A 15,080-nucleotide genomic window follows, 5' to 3' on the forward strand; every position below is an offset into this window, starting at 1 on the left:
TAAATTAAAACAATATGCATAAACCTTCTTCTAAAGTTTCTTCTGACGATGATTTTGCTTCTTTAATTTGAATGTCTATAAAAACAAAGTGATTATTTGTTGTATGTTCATTATCAGTATGGTAAATTTTAGATTTGTGATAGATGATCTCCCAAGCCAAAAGATGTATATGATTGATCTAAAGCTTTCGGTGTGCCTTGAAGCAAACAATCCTTCAGATTGTGTTTTCAAAACTGATGTTTTCAAAAACTTAAAGTTAAGAAAGCGATTATGTAATTGGAACATGGGATTTAAAATCAAAGGTAGTATTGTATAAGATTAAATCAGTATAAGATTACGTACTTGGCAGCTAACATTTAATCTAACAATTTATAACATGTAACAATGACAATTGTTATGTATTCCCTTTTTCATTACTGTTTTAGTATTCCTTATGATATGAAGAAGTGTTGTATACGCCAATGAGTCAGTGACTCATAAACAAAAAATTATGAGGTCACCATATAATCTTCGACAACACATGATTCCTTTACAATTTTTTCAGTCTATATAAGTTGTATTCAAATGTATCAGAAACAAAGATGTACTGTTATAAATAAATTTTTGATATAGCTTTTAAAATAATTTTTAATCTTGTCGCTGTTTTTTTTTTTTATTATTTGAAATTCATGATGCATTATAGTCAACTCATGGGTAAATCATTCGACCTTATTTTGTGACATTAACTTTAAAGATTCTTGGTTGTCCTATGTTGTAATTAATTTGTTTTTTTATGTAGATTTTTCATTAAAAGAATGGATGACTGAAAGGAAAATACAGCTCACAGATAGTTTAACAATTTATGATACTCAGAAACTACTTGAACAAATGGGTATTCAGAAATATTTAAATCAAGATGAATGTAAAATACACAGCGGCAAGACTGAACATCCCGAGGGATGGAGTTTGAGTTCCGGTGAGTTAATATCTTATTATAATTGTTCAATTCATCAGCTGATGTTATAAATTGTATTTAGCCAACCCAGGGTATGGTCATATTTATCAAAGGTATCAGGATTAAAATCTAATACGCCAGACGAACGTTTCGTCTACATAAGACTCATCAGTTTGTTTGCAAAATGTAAAAGACATTCTGTAAATGTTACTGTGACGTTACTATATGGGTTGTCCTACGGATATTCCTGTGGTTTAACCAGACTGTATTATTGACAAAACAAAAGACATTTCACAATTTGACCAGTTGGTATTGTTAGATTTGATGAATGTGTATTCACTAATGGGTTTTAAGTTTCATTGATGTTTCCTACCACTTCACCTTTACAACTATCATTTCTGTAGTGAAACTGTTTAAAAATGTATCAAAATCAAACTGCCAAGTAGTGTACAGGCTACAGGTTTTCTTTAAGTGACTTCCATGTTACATTACACAAAAATAATTTGAATAAATAGGGTTTGACTGAACCTAAGCGGTTGCCATACGATGATATTTAAGTTATGTTATACCCTATTTATATCTTTACAAATGTTTGCAGACAATTGTGATTTTGTTTCCATTTGAGTGCCTGATGTATTATCAGAGTATCATATGTTGACGAAATATTAATTTTTATTTTTTTATTTTGTCATTGAAACAAATTATTCCTCGAAACATTAGTGGCTATACAATTTGCTTATTAAACAAACAAAACGTAGACAATAGTCTCACTCTCTCACCATTTGGATTCATAAACATTTTACATAATTTGTTTGAAGTAAATAAATTTTGCATTTGTATTTTTCAGCGTATCACTATTTATTACTACTTTCATTTCATGATATATATTCCATGCATAAACATCAAATATTTTAATGGAAATATTTCTCCCTTTAAACGTTTTATTCTTGGGAGAAAATCAAATCGTCTTGTGGAGGAGAAAAAAATGAAAACCCATATAACATGTAAATGAATGAATTAAAAAATAATGAAAGTATATGTACATTTATTCAAACGGATTTCATACTCTATTTACATTTATTCAAACGGATTTCATACTCTATTTACATTTATTCAAACAAAATTAAACAATACCAATTATATGGGAAAAAAACATGACATATTAAAGTGACTTGCCTTTTAAGAAAAGCAGAAAAGCTGACACTGATACATTTATATATGATTTGCAATTTTTGTTTCTGACACTGGACAATATAATGCATCCAGATTATAGATGTAAAAGGATTACACATTTAAAAGATCTGTAAATTTATTGTCGACGGAAGATTTTACTCTATCAGGGATTTCAAACAACAAAAAGGGGAACACTTTTTTCCCTTCAATGTTTTCTAATACGTAAAGAACAAAAGCGAACTATAATAATGGTTTAAGGAGGAAAATAAAAAATACATGTGGCATCAAGGTAGCGGCGTCTACTCTATTAATATCACCTGGGCAATGTCTCAATTATATCGCTAATTTCATAAAATGGTTGAGAATAGGTATTGGTAAAGAACAACACCTTTGTGCAAGCCATAGTACACACAAAATGTATATCAAGCTTGTTATTTAAATCTCTTTCATTTGTGTCATTTAAGCTTTCATTTTATATTTTCTTTTCAATAGAATGTAAGGAACCCTATAATATACAGCCTATTGGTAATGCTTTGTCATGCAACATCACTGATAAATGTTCAGAAATCATGTGTTGTATACATGTGGACAAACTGAAGATGTCAATAGATTTTTTCCTGACATTGGACCCTTGTAATAATAAGTTTACTATTGGAGTTGGAAAATTTAGAAAAACAGAATCTCTCCTGTCTTTTGATTTTGGTTCTGAAGAAGTAGTTTCTCTCTATGGATTATTGAAACTTACGTAAGTAATACATTGGAGAATTAGAATATAAGAATATCCTCTCTCTATGCTACAAGACTTACTCACTTGTATAACTGCCAGGATGGTTACTGACTATACCATTCGGGTATAACTGTTCTGACAGCACTTGCCAAATCATACCCTGTTCTAACCAGAAAACATTGACACACTCAGAAAATTTATGCCCTGTTCTAGACAGTTAATTAAATATGCACCGGGAAGGATCCTGTTCTAGACCGTATAAAGTAGATGCTGTTCTAGACCCGGGTTCCATACTGTATCTTAAACAGTAAAATAAGCGATCCTGTTCAAGACAAATACTTTGTTTAAAAAAAGATCTTTTTCTCACCAACAGCCATGAAGAGGCGACCCTGTTCTAACCAGCAGGACATGAAGAAGGGACCATGTTCTAACAAGCAGGGCATAAAAAGCGACCCTATTTGCAGCACAATCGTACCACCTAAAATAATGGTAGTAACCCCCCGGGTATTACTGATAACTTGATTTGAGCAGTTGAATAATGAATATCATGTACACTTATTGGTTGTAATTCGAAATAAAAATGAAGGATTAAAGAAAATCAATATAATTTAAAGACGCTTATTATTTCATTCTACTTTGTTTTGTAAAAGAAAAATCTGATTTTTTGTTGTCACTTAATATTTTTTCTTCTGCATTAGGTATAAAATCAGTGACTTTCAAAGTGAATATGCTTTTGTTGTCGCGTTGAACATAAGTGTTTGCTTTGAGTCAGATATGCAATGTGAAATGGAGTTACAGATTTTTAAAGATGTAAAACTGTACAAGAAGTTGTGTGATTTAGATGAAAAATACTCAATATCAAGTGAGTATATGATTTTACTTGTTAGTTTAACTAATACGAAATATGCAACAGCAAACAATATGGTATAGTAACTGTTATCTTATTGATCTACTTAATTGTTTTTTTTTGGGGGGGAGGGGGGGGTCAATATTTAAATGAACTTTAAAGGTTAAACTACATTCAAACTTTGTATCATTGACAGAAGTTTTGATTAGATGTATTCTCTTTATTGTCGTTAGATAACAAGTTTTCATTTTGCAAATCTCCTACAGTGTATTTCCATATTTCAATTTTCTTTCATCAGTTTGGTAGTTAGACATAATTACTCTTTTAAATAGTATTATTTGGTATTTACATGGTTTATATATTTTTTTAAGATTTTTCCTTGTCCCGTTGGTTGCTAAATCAGAAAATAGCCGTAGGACAGCAGTTGCCAAACTATGCTGTAGACCTGTTAACAGAACAGTTGGGAATAGCTCAATATCTACATAACAAGCAATGTTCAAAACAAAATATGTATCCTATTAATGCTGGCTGGAATACATTAGGTAATAATGTCATTGTGAAAGCATAGCATGATTCCCTATGGACCCTTATTATTGTTCGAAGTTATTTGTTGGCGTCTTTGTCAAATTTACCATCAACTACAAACACGTTTATATTGGTTTGAGTTGTTCACAATTATTTTTCAATATTACGTACAGAAACAATAAACAAATGTGGGATATTAAGTTTACCAGACAACTAGGTATTAACCTAACAATGCTCGTGCCATAGGATAACAATCGTGTGATTTTGTCAGTTTATATGGCCTTCCCGTTTTTACGTTTTTCCTTCAGGTGATCGGTATTGTAGTTACAAGATTTTATATTTATGTTGCTCGTTTGTAAAAAAAAAGAAAATAAGAAAACAGCAAACATGTATTTTCAGTACTATAACCGAATTAAAAGACTATATTTCTGTTGATTTGTTTTACATTTTGCAGCTTTTTATTAAGTTTTGATTATTGGCATGTATTTGCATTGTGCAACATATTTCTTGTTTTAATACTTAACATTTGTTTTGATGATTTCTGCACTATTTTGTAGACTGTAAGGATGAATTTAAAATGCCAAAATTATCGAGACATATGGCATGTAGATTACCAGAGTATTGTACCGGGGCAACTTGTTGTGTGGATATACCTTTGTTAAGAACATCCGTTGAGACTTTTGTTTTACTTGATGTTTGTAATTATAAAATTACATTTGGAATAGAAAGATTGATAAAGAAGATATCCCTTTTTGACTACAACTACAATACCTGGCAAAATGTAACACTCGGGAATGTGGTGAGATTAGGGTAAGGAAGCTTATTTTTCTTTATCAATAAGTAGTTTCATTCATTTATAGTTCTGAGGTGACCTGTTTGTACCTGTAGAAAACCCAGATAGCACATCCTCATTTTTACAGAGAAGTTGTTTACCGTGCCCGGAATTTAGAAACTGTCCTGTTAAACTAATTAATCATTTAAATAAAATTCTAAAAGGTTATCAATTAGTTGATTGTTGAACTGTTACACAACTGTCCAAGGTGGGATCCAGCTAACACGTTGAATCCCGCCATATTATGTATGTATGAGCATGACCAAAGTCAGGAGCCTGTTATGCAGTGGTTGTCGTTTGTTGTTGTGTTACATATTTGTTTTTCGTTCATTTATTTTGTACATAACTTAGTGTGCTGGTTTTCCCGTATTAATTATTTTCCATGATGATGGGAGTTTTTAACGACCTTGAATGGCTATTGAGCCATTTCTGATTTCGGTGTCTTTTATAGCTGACTACTCGGTATGGGCTTTGCTCATTGTTGAAGTCCGTACGGTGACATATAACTGGTAATTTCCGATTCATTTTGTCTCTTATGAAGAGTTGTTTCGTTGGAATAATACCATGTCTTCTTTTTGTACGACAACATGAATTTTTTAAAATGTCCCTATGAAACTTCTTTGATATAAAAAACTTTCTTTATCGTTATGATTTCAACAGTTTAAAGATATTTTTGATAGATTTCGAGTCATTTGTAAAGATTAGTGTGTCTTATATGTATTTTCATGAATGAGGTCATTTCTATTTGCAATAGGTTTAAGATAGAGGAGTTATCTGCAGAAAAAATGTTTCTTTTCAATATGAAGATTGATATTTGCTTTGAGATTTCTGGAGATTGCAGGTATTCATTTATTGTACTGAAAAATGCTAAGCTACCAAGACAACCCTGTAGTTGGAGTGGTGGACATGTTATTCCTGGTAAGCATAAGTAAATGTTTAGAAATGAATGTTGATAATGTTTAATGGTTTAATTGCCATATCATGTTATAACATTCAAATTGTTACTGTGAACTGTATGTATAGCAACTTCATCAAATCAAATAACTGAATGATTTTTTTTTTAAATACGGGTATGCTTATTTATATCTAAAATAATATTATAATGAAAATGATTGTAATTCTAGGTTTTAATTTGAATCAATGGCTCAGTGATAAGAATTTACCTTCAACAACAACAGTTCTGAACAGTTTGCAAGCCTCACATCTTTTGGAAGATCTTGGTTTAGCTGATTACATGTTGTATCCATCCTGTGATTTTAGTACCTTCCAGATGAAGCAGCCTGTAGATCGTGGATGGAAATCAGGTAATCTTTTGTGTTTCCATAAAGTTTTGTAAAATATGCAGTGTTTTCTCTTTGAATTGTGGCTTGACTTAGGCGTAGGTCATTAATTTCAAAAGACGAAGTTTGTTAGTTTTATTGAATGAAAGGGAATTTTATTTTGAATGATTGGGGCATAATTTATGTAGCGGCACCACGATGCAAAAACCCTCATTTTAAAATACTGATCTGAAAAATAACCTTATTCAAACATATCAGGATTAAGTTCATGTTATTCTTTTATTTTTTCTCATCTGTCGAATCGCTCTTATTCAAAAAGAACTTGCAGTTACTTATCCATAGCGTAGCTAAATGATATCTAATAAATAATGTATCAGTAGATTATTGAATGAATACAAATTTCCCCCTAAATGAACATAACAAGCACACACGTTTAATGAAGTTCTACATATTGTCTATCAGCATGCAAAAGAGAGGCGAAATATATCAAAGGAAATTCTTACATGAAAATAAACTGACAATACCATGCCATATAAAAAAGAAAGAAACTTAACCAATAAATAGGTGTTAAGGAAGACTAAACATATAATGCTTCACATATGACACCTGTCGTGTTGCTCGTGTAAGTTCAAACAAGAGAAAAACTTGGTATGTCTCATCTTTCATACAGATATTCTATTTTGGTCAACCAACCTGTGATGGCGTCCGTAAATTTTACGATGATATGACTTAACCAGTTGGAACTTTTGCTTTAATAGATATCTTTAGAGCAAAAAACTATCACAGATAAATACCATTTGTATGTCACACATGATAAGCAGTAGAAATTCTTCAAAATTGCGAATTTAATTTGATAGGAATACCTTCCCTGCTAGTACACTTCATATACTCTATGGATTCAGTATCAAGAGCATCATTTGTAAACAAATGTATTTAATAATTCAATATTTTACGGATAAATGATATTTTGTACACTTGGCATTTAAATACAGTTTAAGGATAAAATTGGCAGTTATCAATGAAACCCTCATGTAATTGTGTGACATTTGACAGAAAAATCGTTTTTATGATCAAAAGACAGTATGCAGACTAACATATCAAAACATATTCTGTATTTTACTGCAAAAATAACTTTAATTAGATATTAATTACATTGTCAAATGGTCATGGAACTTTACGAAAATTGGGAAGAAGCTTTTTATCATAAAGAGGTCTGAAGCAGATATTTCAAATCTATTCTCCTCATTTCACAGTATGTAAGTGATAGACTGACTAGTTATTTTTAATTAACATTTATTGATAGTATATATTTGTATTCGCCACTTAAGGGCATTTTGTTTTTTGGTCTGAGCGTCATTCGTCCGTCCGACTGTTCGTTCATTCGTCCGTCCGTCAGTCACGTTCGAAGTGTAAAGTTTTTGGTTGAAGTTTTTGGTCAAGGTGATTTTTAATCAAGATGAAGTCAAATCAACTTAAAAACTTCGTACACATGTTCCCTATAATATGATCATGCCAATTAAGTATATAATATATTTAGAATCAAAATTTACGTTCAACTGAACATAAAAAATGATAGGAACATCCTTGTATTATAAAAACATTTTTTTACTTTTAAATATTTGTAAACGTTCATAAAATATTATTGAAAATAGACAGAAATCAATTAAAGAAATACATCTCACTCACATTTTACATTTAACATTAAAGTTTTACACTGGAAGCAGTAATTGCAGAGAAAGTGCAAGGTTCTGTTTAAGATGGTTTTGATATTTTTTGTGGCATATCTCGAAAAAGACAGCACTGTAAATGACAAAAATTATCAGCAAATAAACATAAGGAATGCTAAGATTATCTAAATTATTTATAGAACTACATTTGTTATTGTCTGAATTTGTTTAAGTTAAATGTAAATTGCATTTTACAAAGATCTAACATTATAGTACTCAATAGTTACTTTCAGAGTAATAGCCCTTCAGTGTTGTTTCTTGATCTACTGTCCTTCAACAACAAAACAACATTCATTCAAATTGACATGGAAAATTGTTTTGGCAATATTTTCAGAATATTTGGTTATCACATTGTTGTGAAATCAAATGCAAAATTTAAAACTCTGACAAGGGATAAACTTGGAAATCGTTCAATATGATTTTTTTTAGTTTTATATTCGTAATCTTTGGCAGAGTTTCATCAGATGTTAGTTTTTAATTAACCTGGTGCTTACGTTTGTTGCTGTGTGTGTGTTGGTTTTAATTTTAACTTAAATTGCAATTGATTTAACAAACTATTCATGAATATTTTTTGGATAATTCATTAGATAAACACACATTTCTTACAGATGTTTACAAGTTTAGAACCAACATTCAATATAAATTTTAGCTGTAAACTTTGAGAAACTTATTTTTACAGAATGCAGTTCAAAAGTTGAGTTGCCTATTCTACCAAAAGAAGTTGTATGTCATCTTGATTCTACATGTAATGGGATAACGTGCTGTATAGAAATAAAACTATTGCAGAAAAATATAAATGTTTTCATGGATATAGATTCCTGTACTTATCGTGTCAGTATTGGTATAGAGAAATATCAGTTCCAATTTTCTTTTGGAGATTTTCAGTTTGGTGTTCAACAAAATATTCACATTTCCAAGGTCATCGAAATAATGTAAGTTTAAGTTAGGTCTTTTGTACTTTAAACATAATCAAATTTTCTTTTTTATACGAGTTTGTTCACCAACTATTGTACAAAATGTACTTTTGTATATATGTCGTGTACATATTATTATTTTGTACAGGTTATTACTTGTACAAAAACTTTATACAAGTAATTACTTGTATGATGACATCATACAAGTTATTATATGTACAAATATAACTATACAAGTAATTACTCGTACAATGTCTGTAGAGAAAAAGATAATAACCTGTACAACTCACTGTTTTTGAGTTGTATTTGTAACTTTTTCTGTTTTAAATGTTTTATTCAAACACTCTTTTCTTTGGCTTTGTTAGTTTGGGTTTTTTATGTCATTTGTCCGGGATTGTTTTTCATTTACTATTTTCTCTTATTTATTTTTTAATTGATTTTTTCGTAGTAGATGATCATATTCACTCAGCGTATGTATTTTTGAAATTTCTTTTCTTTCAAGTATTTATTTGTGTTGATAAAAGGAATAAGTAGGAAAAAAGATTGACACAGCTTGTTCTCATTGGAATGCCAATAATTTTTTAAAACGTGTCCATTAAACATAACAAATAAGTTGTCAATCAAGAAATCAAGCATCTTGATAATGTCAGTTTCAGAGAATATTTTGTTTGAACTATAAGTGTGACTTTTTTACAAAATAGGATGTACCCCTCCCTAACACAAGATATTTGTATCTACGTTGGTCATTTTTCTTAATGAAACAAAGCAATACCAACTCTTTCGATTTGTTTTTTTTATAGTTTTGAATGGGAATACTTGTGTAAAATGTAGAAAAATTAACTGTTTTAAAACTATGGCAAGATATAAGAGTATAATATTGTATGTATATCAAGTAATTTGGAACTTAATTTGCCTTCCTTTACATTATTTATAGTTTATCTGTATCTTTCGGTTGTTAACACTAAATTACCAGAATATTTATTGTTATGACACAAGTTAATTATTTCATCATAGAGTTTCGTTTCTTCACTGTTTTCCATCTTTACACTTTAGTTTTGACTACTAAACTGAAATGTTTTGGTCATATATTTGTTTATTATGTATTCTTCTGACATTTCAGTCTCGTTCTGGAATTATTTTAAAATATGATGCAATGTTTGTACAAGTAATAACCTGTACAAAATAACAACATGTACACGACACATAGACCAGTTAATATCAAAGTAGAAATACTAAATTAGAAGTACAGTCAGTGGACAAAAGTGAGTTCTAATTTATAAATGTCGTATCATTTCAACTAAAATCTAAAAATATTACCAAGTGACTTTTTGAGCACAGTCTTGTAAATTATTATATCCTGGAATGGAAAGTTGATATGCACTACTATCCAATTCAAAAGTAAAAAACATAGGGTTGAACGACATATTTTCAATATTTAAATGGCCTGACCCTGTTAGAGTTTAAACTCATACTAAAATTCTGTACTACCAGTACTTTAACTGCAACAATATGTTTTTATACTTGTAACATTCCCAAAGTATGTCTCTATCTGACGAAACACATAGATAATATCTGGAAACCTGTACATGAACAAACAAAATAAATATACATGTAAAGATTATATATCTCTCCAAAAAGAGTCGTGGTTTGGGAAACAGCTGTGATTACAAAGTGCAACCTATAATTCAAGACTTATTAAATAGAGGTTTATTTATTTCAGTCAGTTTCACATATATTTAAATCTAAAGTCTCTTGAATATGAGGATTTTCTATGAGATATAAATGTGTATGAGCAAATTTTTGAGTGATCTGATCTTAGTAGTAAGATACAAAACTTTGTCTATTAAAGTTATTTAGAATATTATGCAACTCATAAATTGTATAAATGATTCTGTTTCAGTTACAAAGTTACTGATTTTCCAGGAGAGTCAGTTTATTTTATTGATTTTAATATAAGGATTTGTTTCAACGACAAAGGACTTTGTGTAATAGACACAGATGTATTATATAATACTAAAGTGCTAAAGAAAAGGTGTGATTGGAGTAGAGGATATAAAAATAAAGGTATTATTTCATATCCATATCAAACATTCTTACATCTATTGTAATTAAGGTGACAGTCATTTGTAAACTCAACTCCTCCTTACTGCTTTATAAATAAAGATAAACTTCACATACCTGTTAACCACTAACTGAAGATGTGTAAAAAAACTTATAATCTAGGCCCCTCATTTATAGAACTTTATATTTTTATTTTGATATATGCTTCAAGGAATAAAACTAATTTTATAACATATAATACATGCTTTAGGCTTGAGAAATCAAAGTTTGATGAGTTCACTCATGGTTCTAGTTTCTTTTTCAGCATGGAAATAGCCTTTTTGTATTTCTATATGCTTAACATCTAATGTCGATTGGATTGGTTGCACCAATCGAATTGTAAAGAAACTGAAATACATCGGTCATAAATCTCAATTAAAGGGACACTAGCTACGAGATAGTTGAAAAACATAAAACAGGATTTATTTTGTTCACTCATTAATAAAATTGAACTAGTAAAATAACATCTCGCTTTTAACAGCCAGTATTGTTCAATTTTGTCAAAATAAGATAAGAAACATTGATGATGATTTTTTCATTTGCCAGTGAATAATTCGACCTCATTGAATCCGCATTTATGTGAACTCCAATTTAAACCTTTAGCTTAAGATGGATGCAACGTACATTGTGTGTGTTCAATCATTTTAAGAAAAAGAATTTCAACATTTAAAGTGAAACAAAGGTATATCAATTGACGGACTAATTCTATCTACCAAATATTATTTAAATACGACCACAAAAATTGAAATTTTTTTTGGTCGTATATTGGTACAAAAATGTATCACGTTAGCGTCGTCGTCGTCGTCCGAAGACATTTGGTTTTTCGCACTGTAACTTAAGTAAAAGTAAATAGAATTCTATAAAATTTGAACACAAGGTTTATGGCCATAAAAGGAAGATTGTGATTGATTTTGGGTGTGTTGGTCTAAACAGTCTAGGAATTAGGGGTCAAAAAGGGCCCAAATAAGCATTTTTCTTGGTTTTTGCACAATAACTTTAGTATAAGTAAACAGAAATCTATGAAATTTTAACATAAGGTCTATGACCACAAAAGGAAGGTTTGGATTGATTTTGGGAATTTTGGTTCCAACGAATTAGGGGCCAAAAGGGTCCAAAATTAAACTTTGTTTGTTTTCATCAAAAAATGAATTATTGGGGTTCTTTGATATGCCAATTCTCACCGTGTGTTCACATTCTTAATTTTTGGTCCTGTTTTAGAATTGGTCTACATTAAGGTCCAAAGGGTCCAAAATTAAACTTGGCTTGATTTTAACAAAAATTGAATTCTTGGGGTTCTTTGATATGCTAAATCTAAACATGTACTTAGATTTTTGATTATGGGCCCAGTTTTCAAGTTGGTCCAAATCGGGGTCCAACATTATTATATTAAGTATTGTGCAATAGCAAGAAAGTTTTAATTGCACAGTATTGCGCAATAGCAAGAAATCTTCAATTGCACAGTATTGTGCAATAGCAAAGAAATTTCAATTGCACAGTATTGCACAATAGCAAGAAATCTTCAAGCACAGTACTGTGCAATAGCAAGAAATCTTCAATTGCACATTATTGCGCAATAGCAAGAAATCTTCAATTGCACAGTATTGTGCAATAGCAAGAAATCTTCAATTGCACAGTACTGTGCAATAGCAAGAAATATCTAATTGCACAATATTTTCACTTATATTCACTTTTACTACCAACTAATAAATTAAAACAATCTTGACCGTTCAGTGATTACAAGCCCTTTTTTTACATTTTGATATTTTATGATGTATTTAAATGAGTAGTTATTGTTGCAAACTCCATTAGAAATTTGAATTGAGATCAGTTTTGGAATAAAGGAAAGCGGGATGTGAGATAAAATTTTGGGGGGGGGGGGGGTCAATTTTGCTCATTTCAGATTTCATAAATAAAAAGAAAATTTCTTCAAACATTTTTTTGAGAGGATTATTATTCAACAGTATAGTGAATTGCTCAAAGGCAAACAAAAATTTTTAAGTTCATTAGACCACATTCATTCTGTGTCAGTTACCTATGCTGTGTCAACTATTTAATCACAATCCAAATTTAGAGCTGAATCCAGCTTAAATGTTGTGTCCATACTTGCCCCAACTGTTCAGGGTTCAACCTCTGTGGTCGTATAAAGCTGCGCCCTGCGGAGCATCTGGTTATACAGATAAACACGATGGTTAACATAATATCTTTAATCTATAATATGAAATTTCATACATAGAAAAAGCCAAATGCACGAGTCTGACACCTATTTATAACTGTATTTATGTTAATATCATGTATATGGTATTCGGAGGTCAAATTGACAGTTAATTAGATGACGTATTAACTAAATTACACACGAAACTAAACTACATATTATTCAGTTCATGTCCAGTATGTTTTTTATTTTCGACTTTGATAATTTGGATAAATGTTTAACTTTGATATAATTTAAATATGAACATTTTAGTCAAATCGGTGAACATAAATTTGAAAGCTAGTGCCCCTTTTAATATGCAATTAATTTGTAACAACTTTCATCCAAATACAAAGAAAAGTATGTTATTTATCTTATTATCACGTTTGTTTGAAAAAAAAACTTAGTAGAGGAATTGAAGCAATAGCAGATGTATAGCCTAATTTAGATGACAGCTCTGTTGAATTACAATAAAAAAAAAGGCAACAGTAGTATACCGCTGCTCGAAATTCATAGAAAGATTGAGAAAAAAAAAACAAATCTGAAAGAGATGTTTTGGTTAAAACACCTGAATTAAAATGTACTTAAAGATTAAAATTGAGAATCGTTAGAACAATGCTTAGCATATGTATATTATGTAAAAGTCGTAATTTTTTATTTTAGATTGGTCGTTGAAAAACTGGCGCAAGGACCAAGGAATAGGATTGACGAGAAAGTTATCATCTGAAACTACACTTCTCTTGCTCGATAAACTGGGGATAGCAGAATTTTTACTGGACGATCAGTGTGATAGACATGACCATTTCTCAGTTTATGCTTCGCAGTTTGAAGGATGGACAACAAGTAAGGACAAACTGTAGATAACGTATTCATTTTGATGATTTATATTATAAACAAAGACGATTTTAGTACCTTCTGTAAAAATAAATATATATTCATCAATATGAACGTTTTATTCTATGAGATACGTTAACAAATTGTATTTCGTATCTAACTTTTGAATCAGCATATGTTATCGTAATAAAACATGAGACAAAATGACACGGAAATCAATAACTATTGGTCACTGTATGAGCTTCAACAATGAATGGGCAAAGCCCATAATGCATAGTCAGCAAAAAAGGCCTCGAAATGACAAAAAAAGTTCCTTTTAATATTCTTTTTACAAAAAAAAGGATGTTAATTACATGCGCTGATGGCATAGCTCTTTTTTACATTCTTTATCTACATATATAAATATCCCGGTAAATTTTGTTTAAGATTGCAGATCAAGATCAGTAGAGTTATTACCCTTGGATGATTCTGTGATAACATGTTACCTCGACAAAACATGTTTAAGTTTACAATGCTGTAGGGAATCTGATGTCATAGGCAGATCATTTTATGTCAGAATAGACATTGACCCCTGTAGATACATCATGACCTTTCAAATAGAAAAACTTATCATCAATACAACCCTAAACGATTATGAATGGGGAAGGTGGAGACAAATGGATATGTATGGTGTCGTTAGGTTGAGGTAAGTATTATGACTTATGGCGTAAACCAAATTAAAAATAAATATGAAAGGTTTCAGTTGGTTTTATAAAGTATATGCACTCTATCATGTATGAAAAAATGAAATCCATAGATTTTGATATATTTTAGTTCACCTGTTACAGAAGGCTGGTAAACCAATTTTGGTCTGAAGCAGTCATTTTGATCTTTCACATCTGAAAAGTCTGATCAATATATCGTTCAGTCATGTTCGGTATTCTGTTCAATTTTATATACTGTGGTAATAATTTTATACGCCAGACGGGTGTTTCGTATACATAAGACTCAAAATTT

At 30.3% G+C, this 15,080-nt stretch overlaps 1 protein-coding gene across 1 annotated transcript in view; it reads left to right on the forward strand.

Moving 5' to 3' along the window:
• The first annotated feature begins 283 nt into the window (after window positions 1-283).
• Window positions 284-15,080, forward strand: part of LOC139483067 (uncharacterized) — a 34,233-nt gene continuing 19,436 nt past the window's right edge. Inside the window, exons 1-12 of the mRNA XM_071267095.1 lie at window positions 284-302; window positions 779-955; window positions 2,600-2,852; window positions 3,533-3,696; window positions 4,053-4,223; window positions 4,764-5,016; window positions 5,793-5,956; window positions 6,163-6,342; window positions 8,725-8,977; window positions 10,860-11,023; window positions 13,914-14,093; window positions 14,511-14,769. Of these exons, the coding sequence (XP_071123196.1) occupies window positions 284-302; window positions 779-955; window positions 2,600-2,852; window positions 3,533-3,696; window positions 4,053-4,223; window positions 4,764-5,016; window positions 5,793-5,956; window positions 6,163-6,342; window positions 8,725-8,977; window positions 10,860-11,023; window positions 13,914-14,093; window positions 14,511-14,769 (2,237 nt within the window). The remainder of the gene's footprint in view (window positions 303-778; window positions 956-2,599; window positions 2,853-3,532; window positions 3,697-4,052; window positions 4,224-4,763; window positions 5,017-5,792; window positions 5,957-6,162; window positions 6,343-8,724; window positions 8,978-10,859; window positions 11,024-13,913; window positions 14,094-14,510; window positions 14,770-15,080) is intronic.

The sequence above is a fragment of the Mytilus edulis genome, chromosome 7 (genome assembly GCF_963676685.1).
Source record: "Mytilus edulis chromosome 7, xbMytEdul2.2, whole genome shotgun sequence".
Taxonomy (NCBI): domain Eukaryota; kingdom Metazoa; phylum Mollusca; class Bivalvia; order Mytilida; family Mytilidae; genus Mytilus; species Mytilus edulis.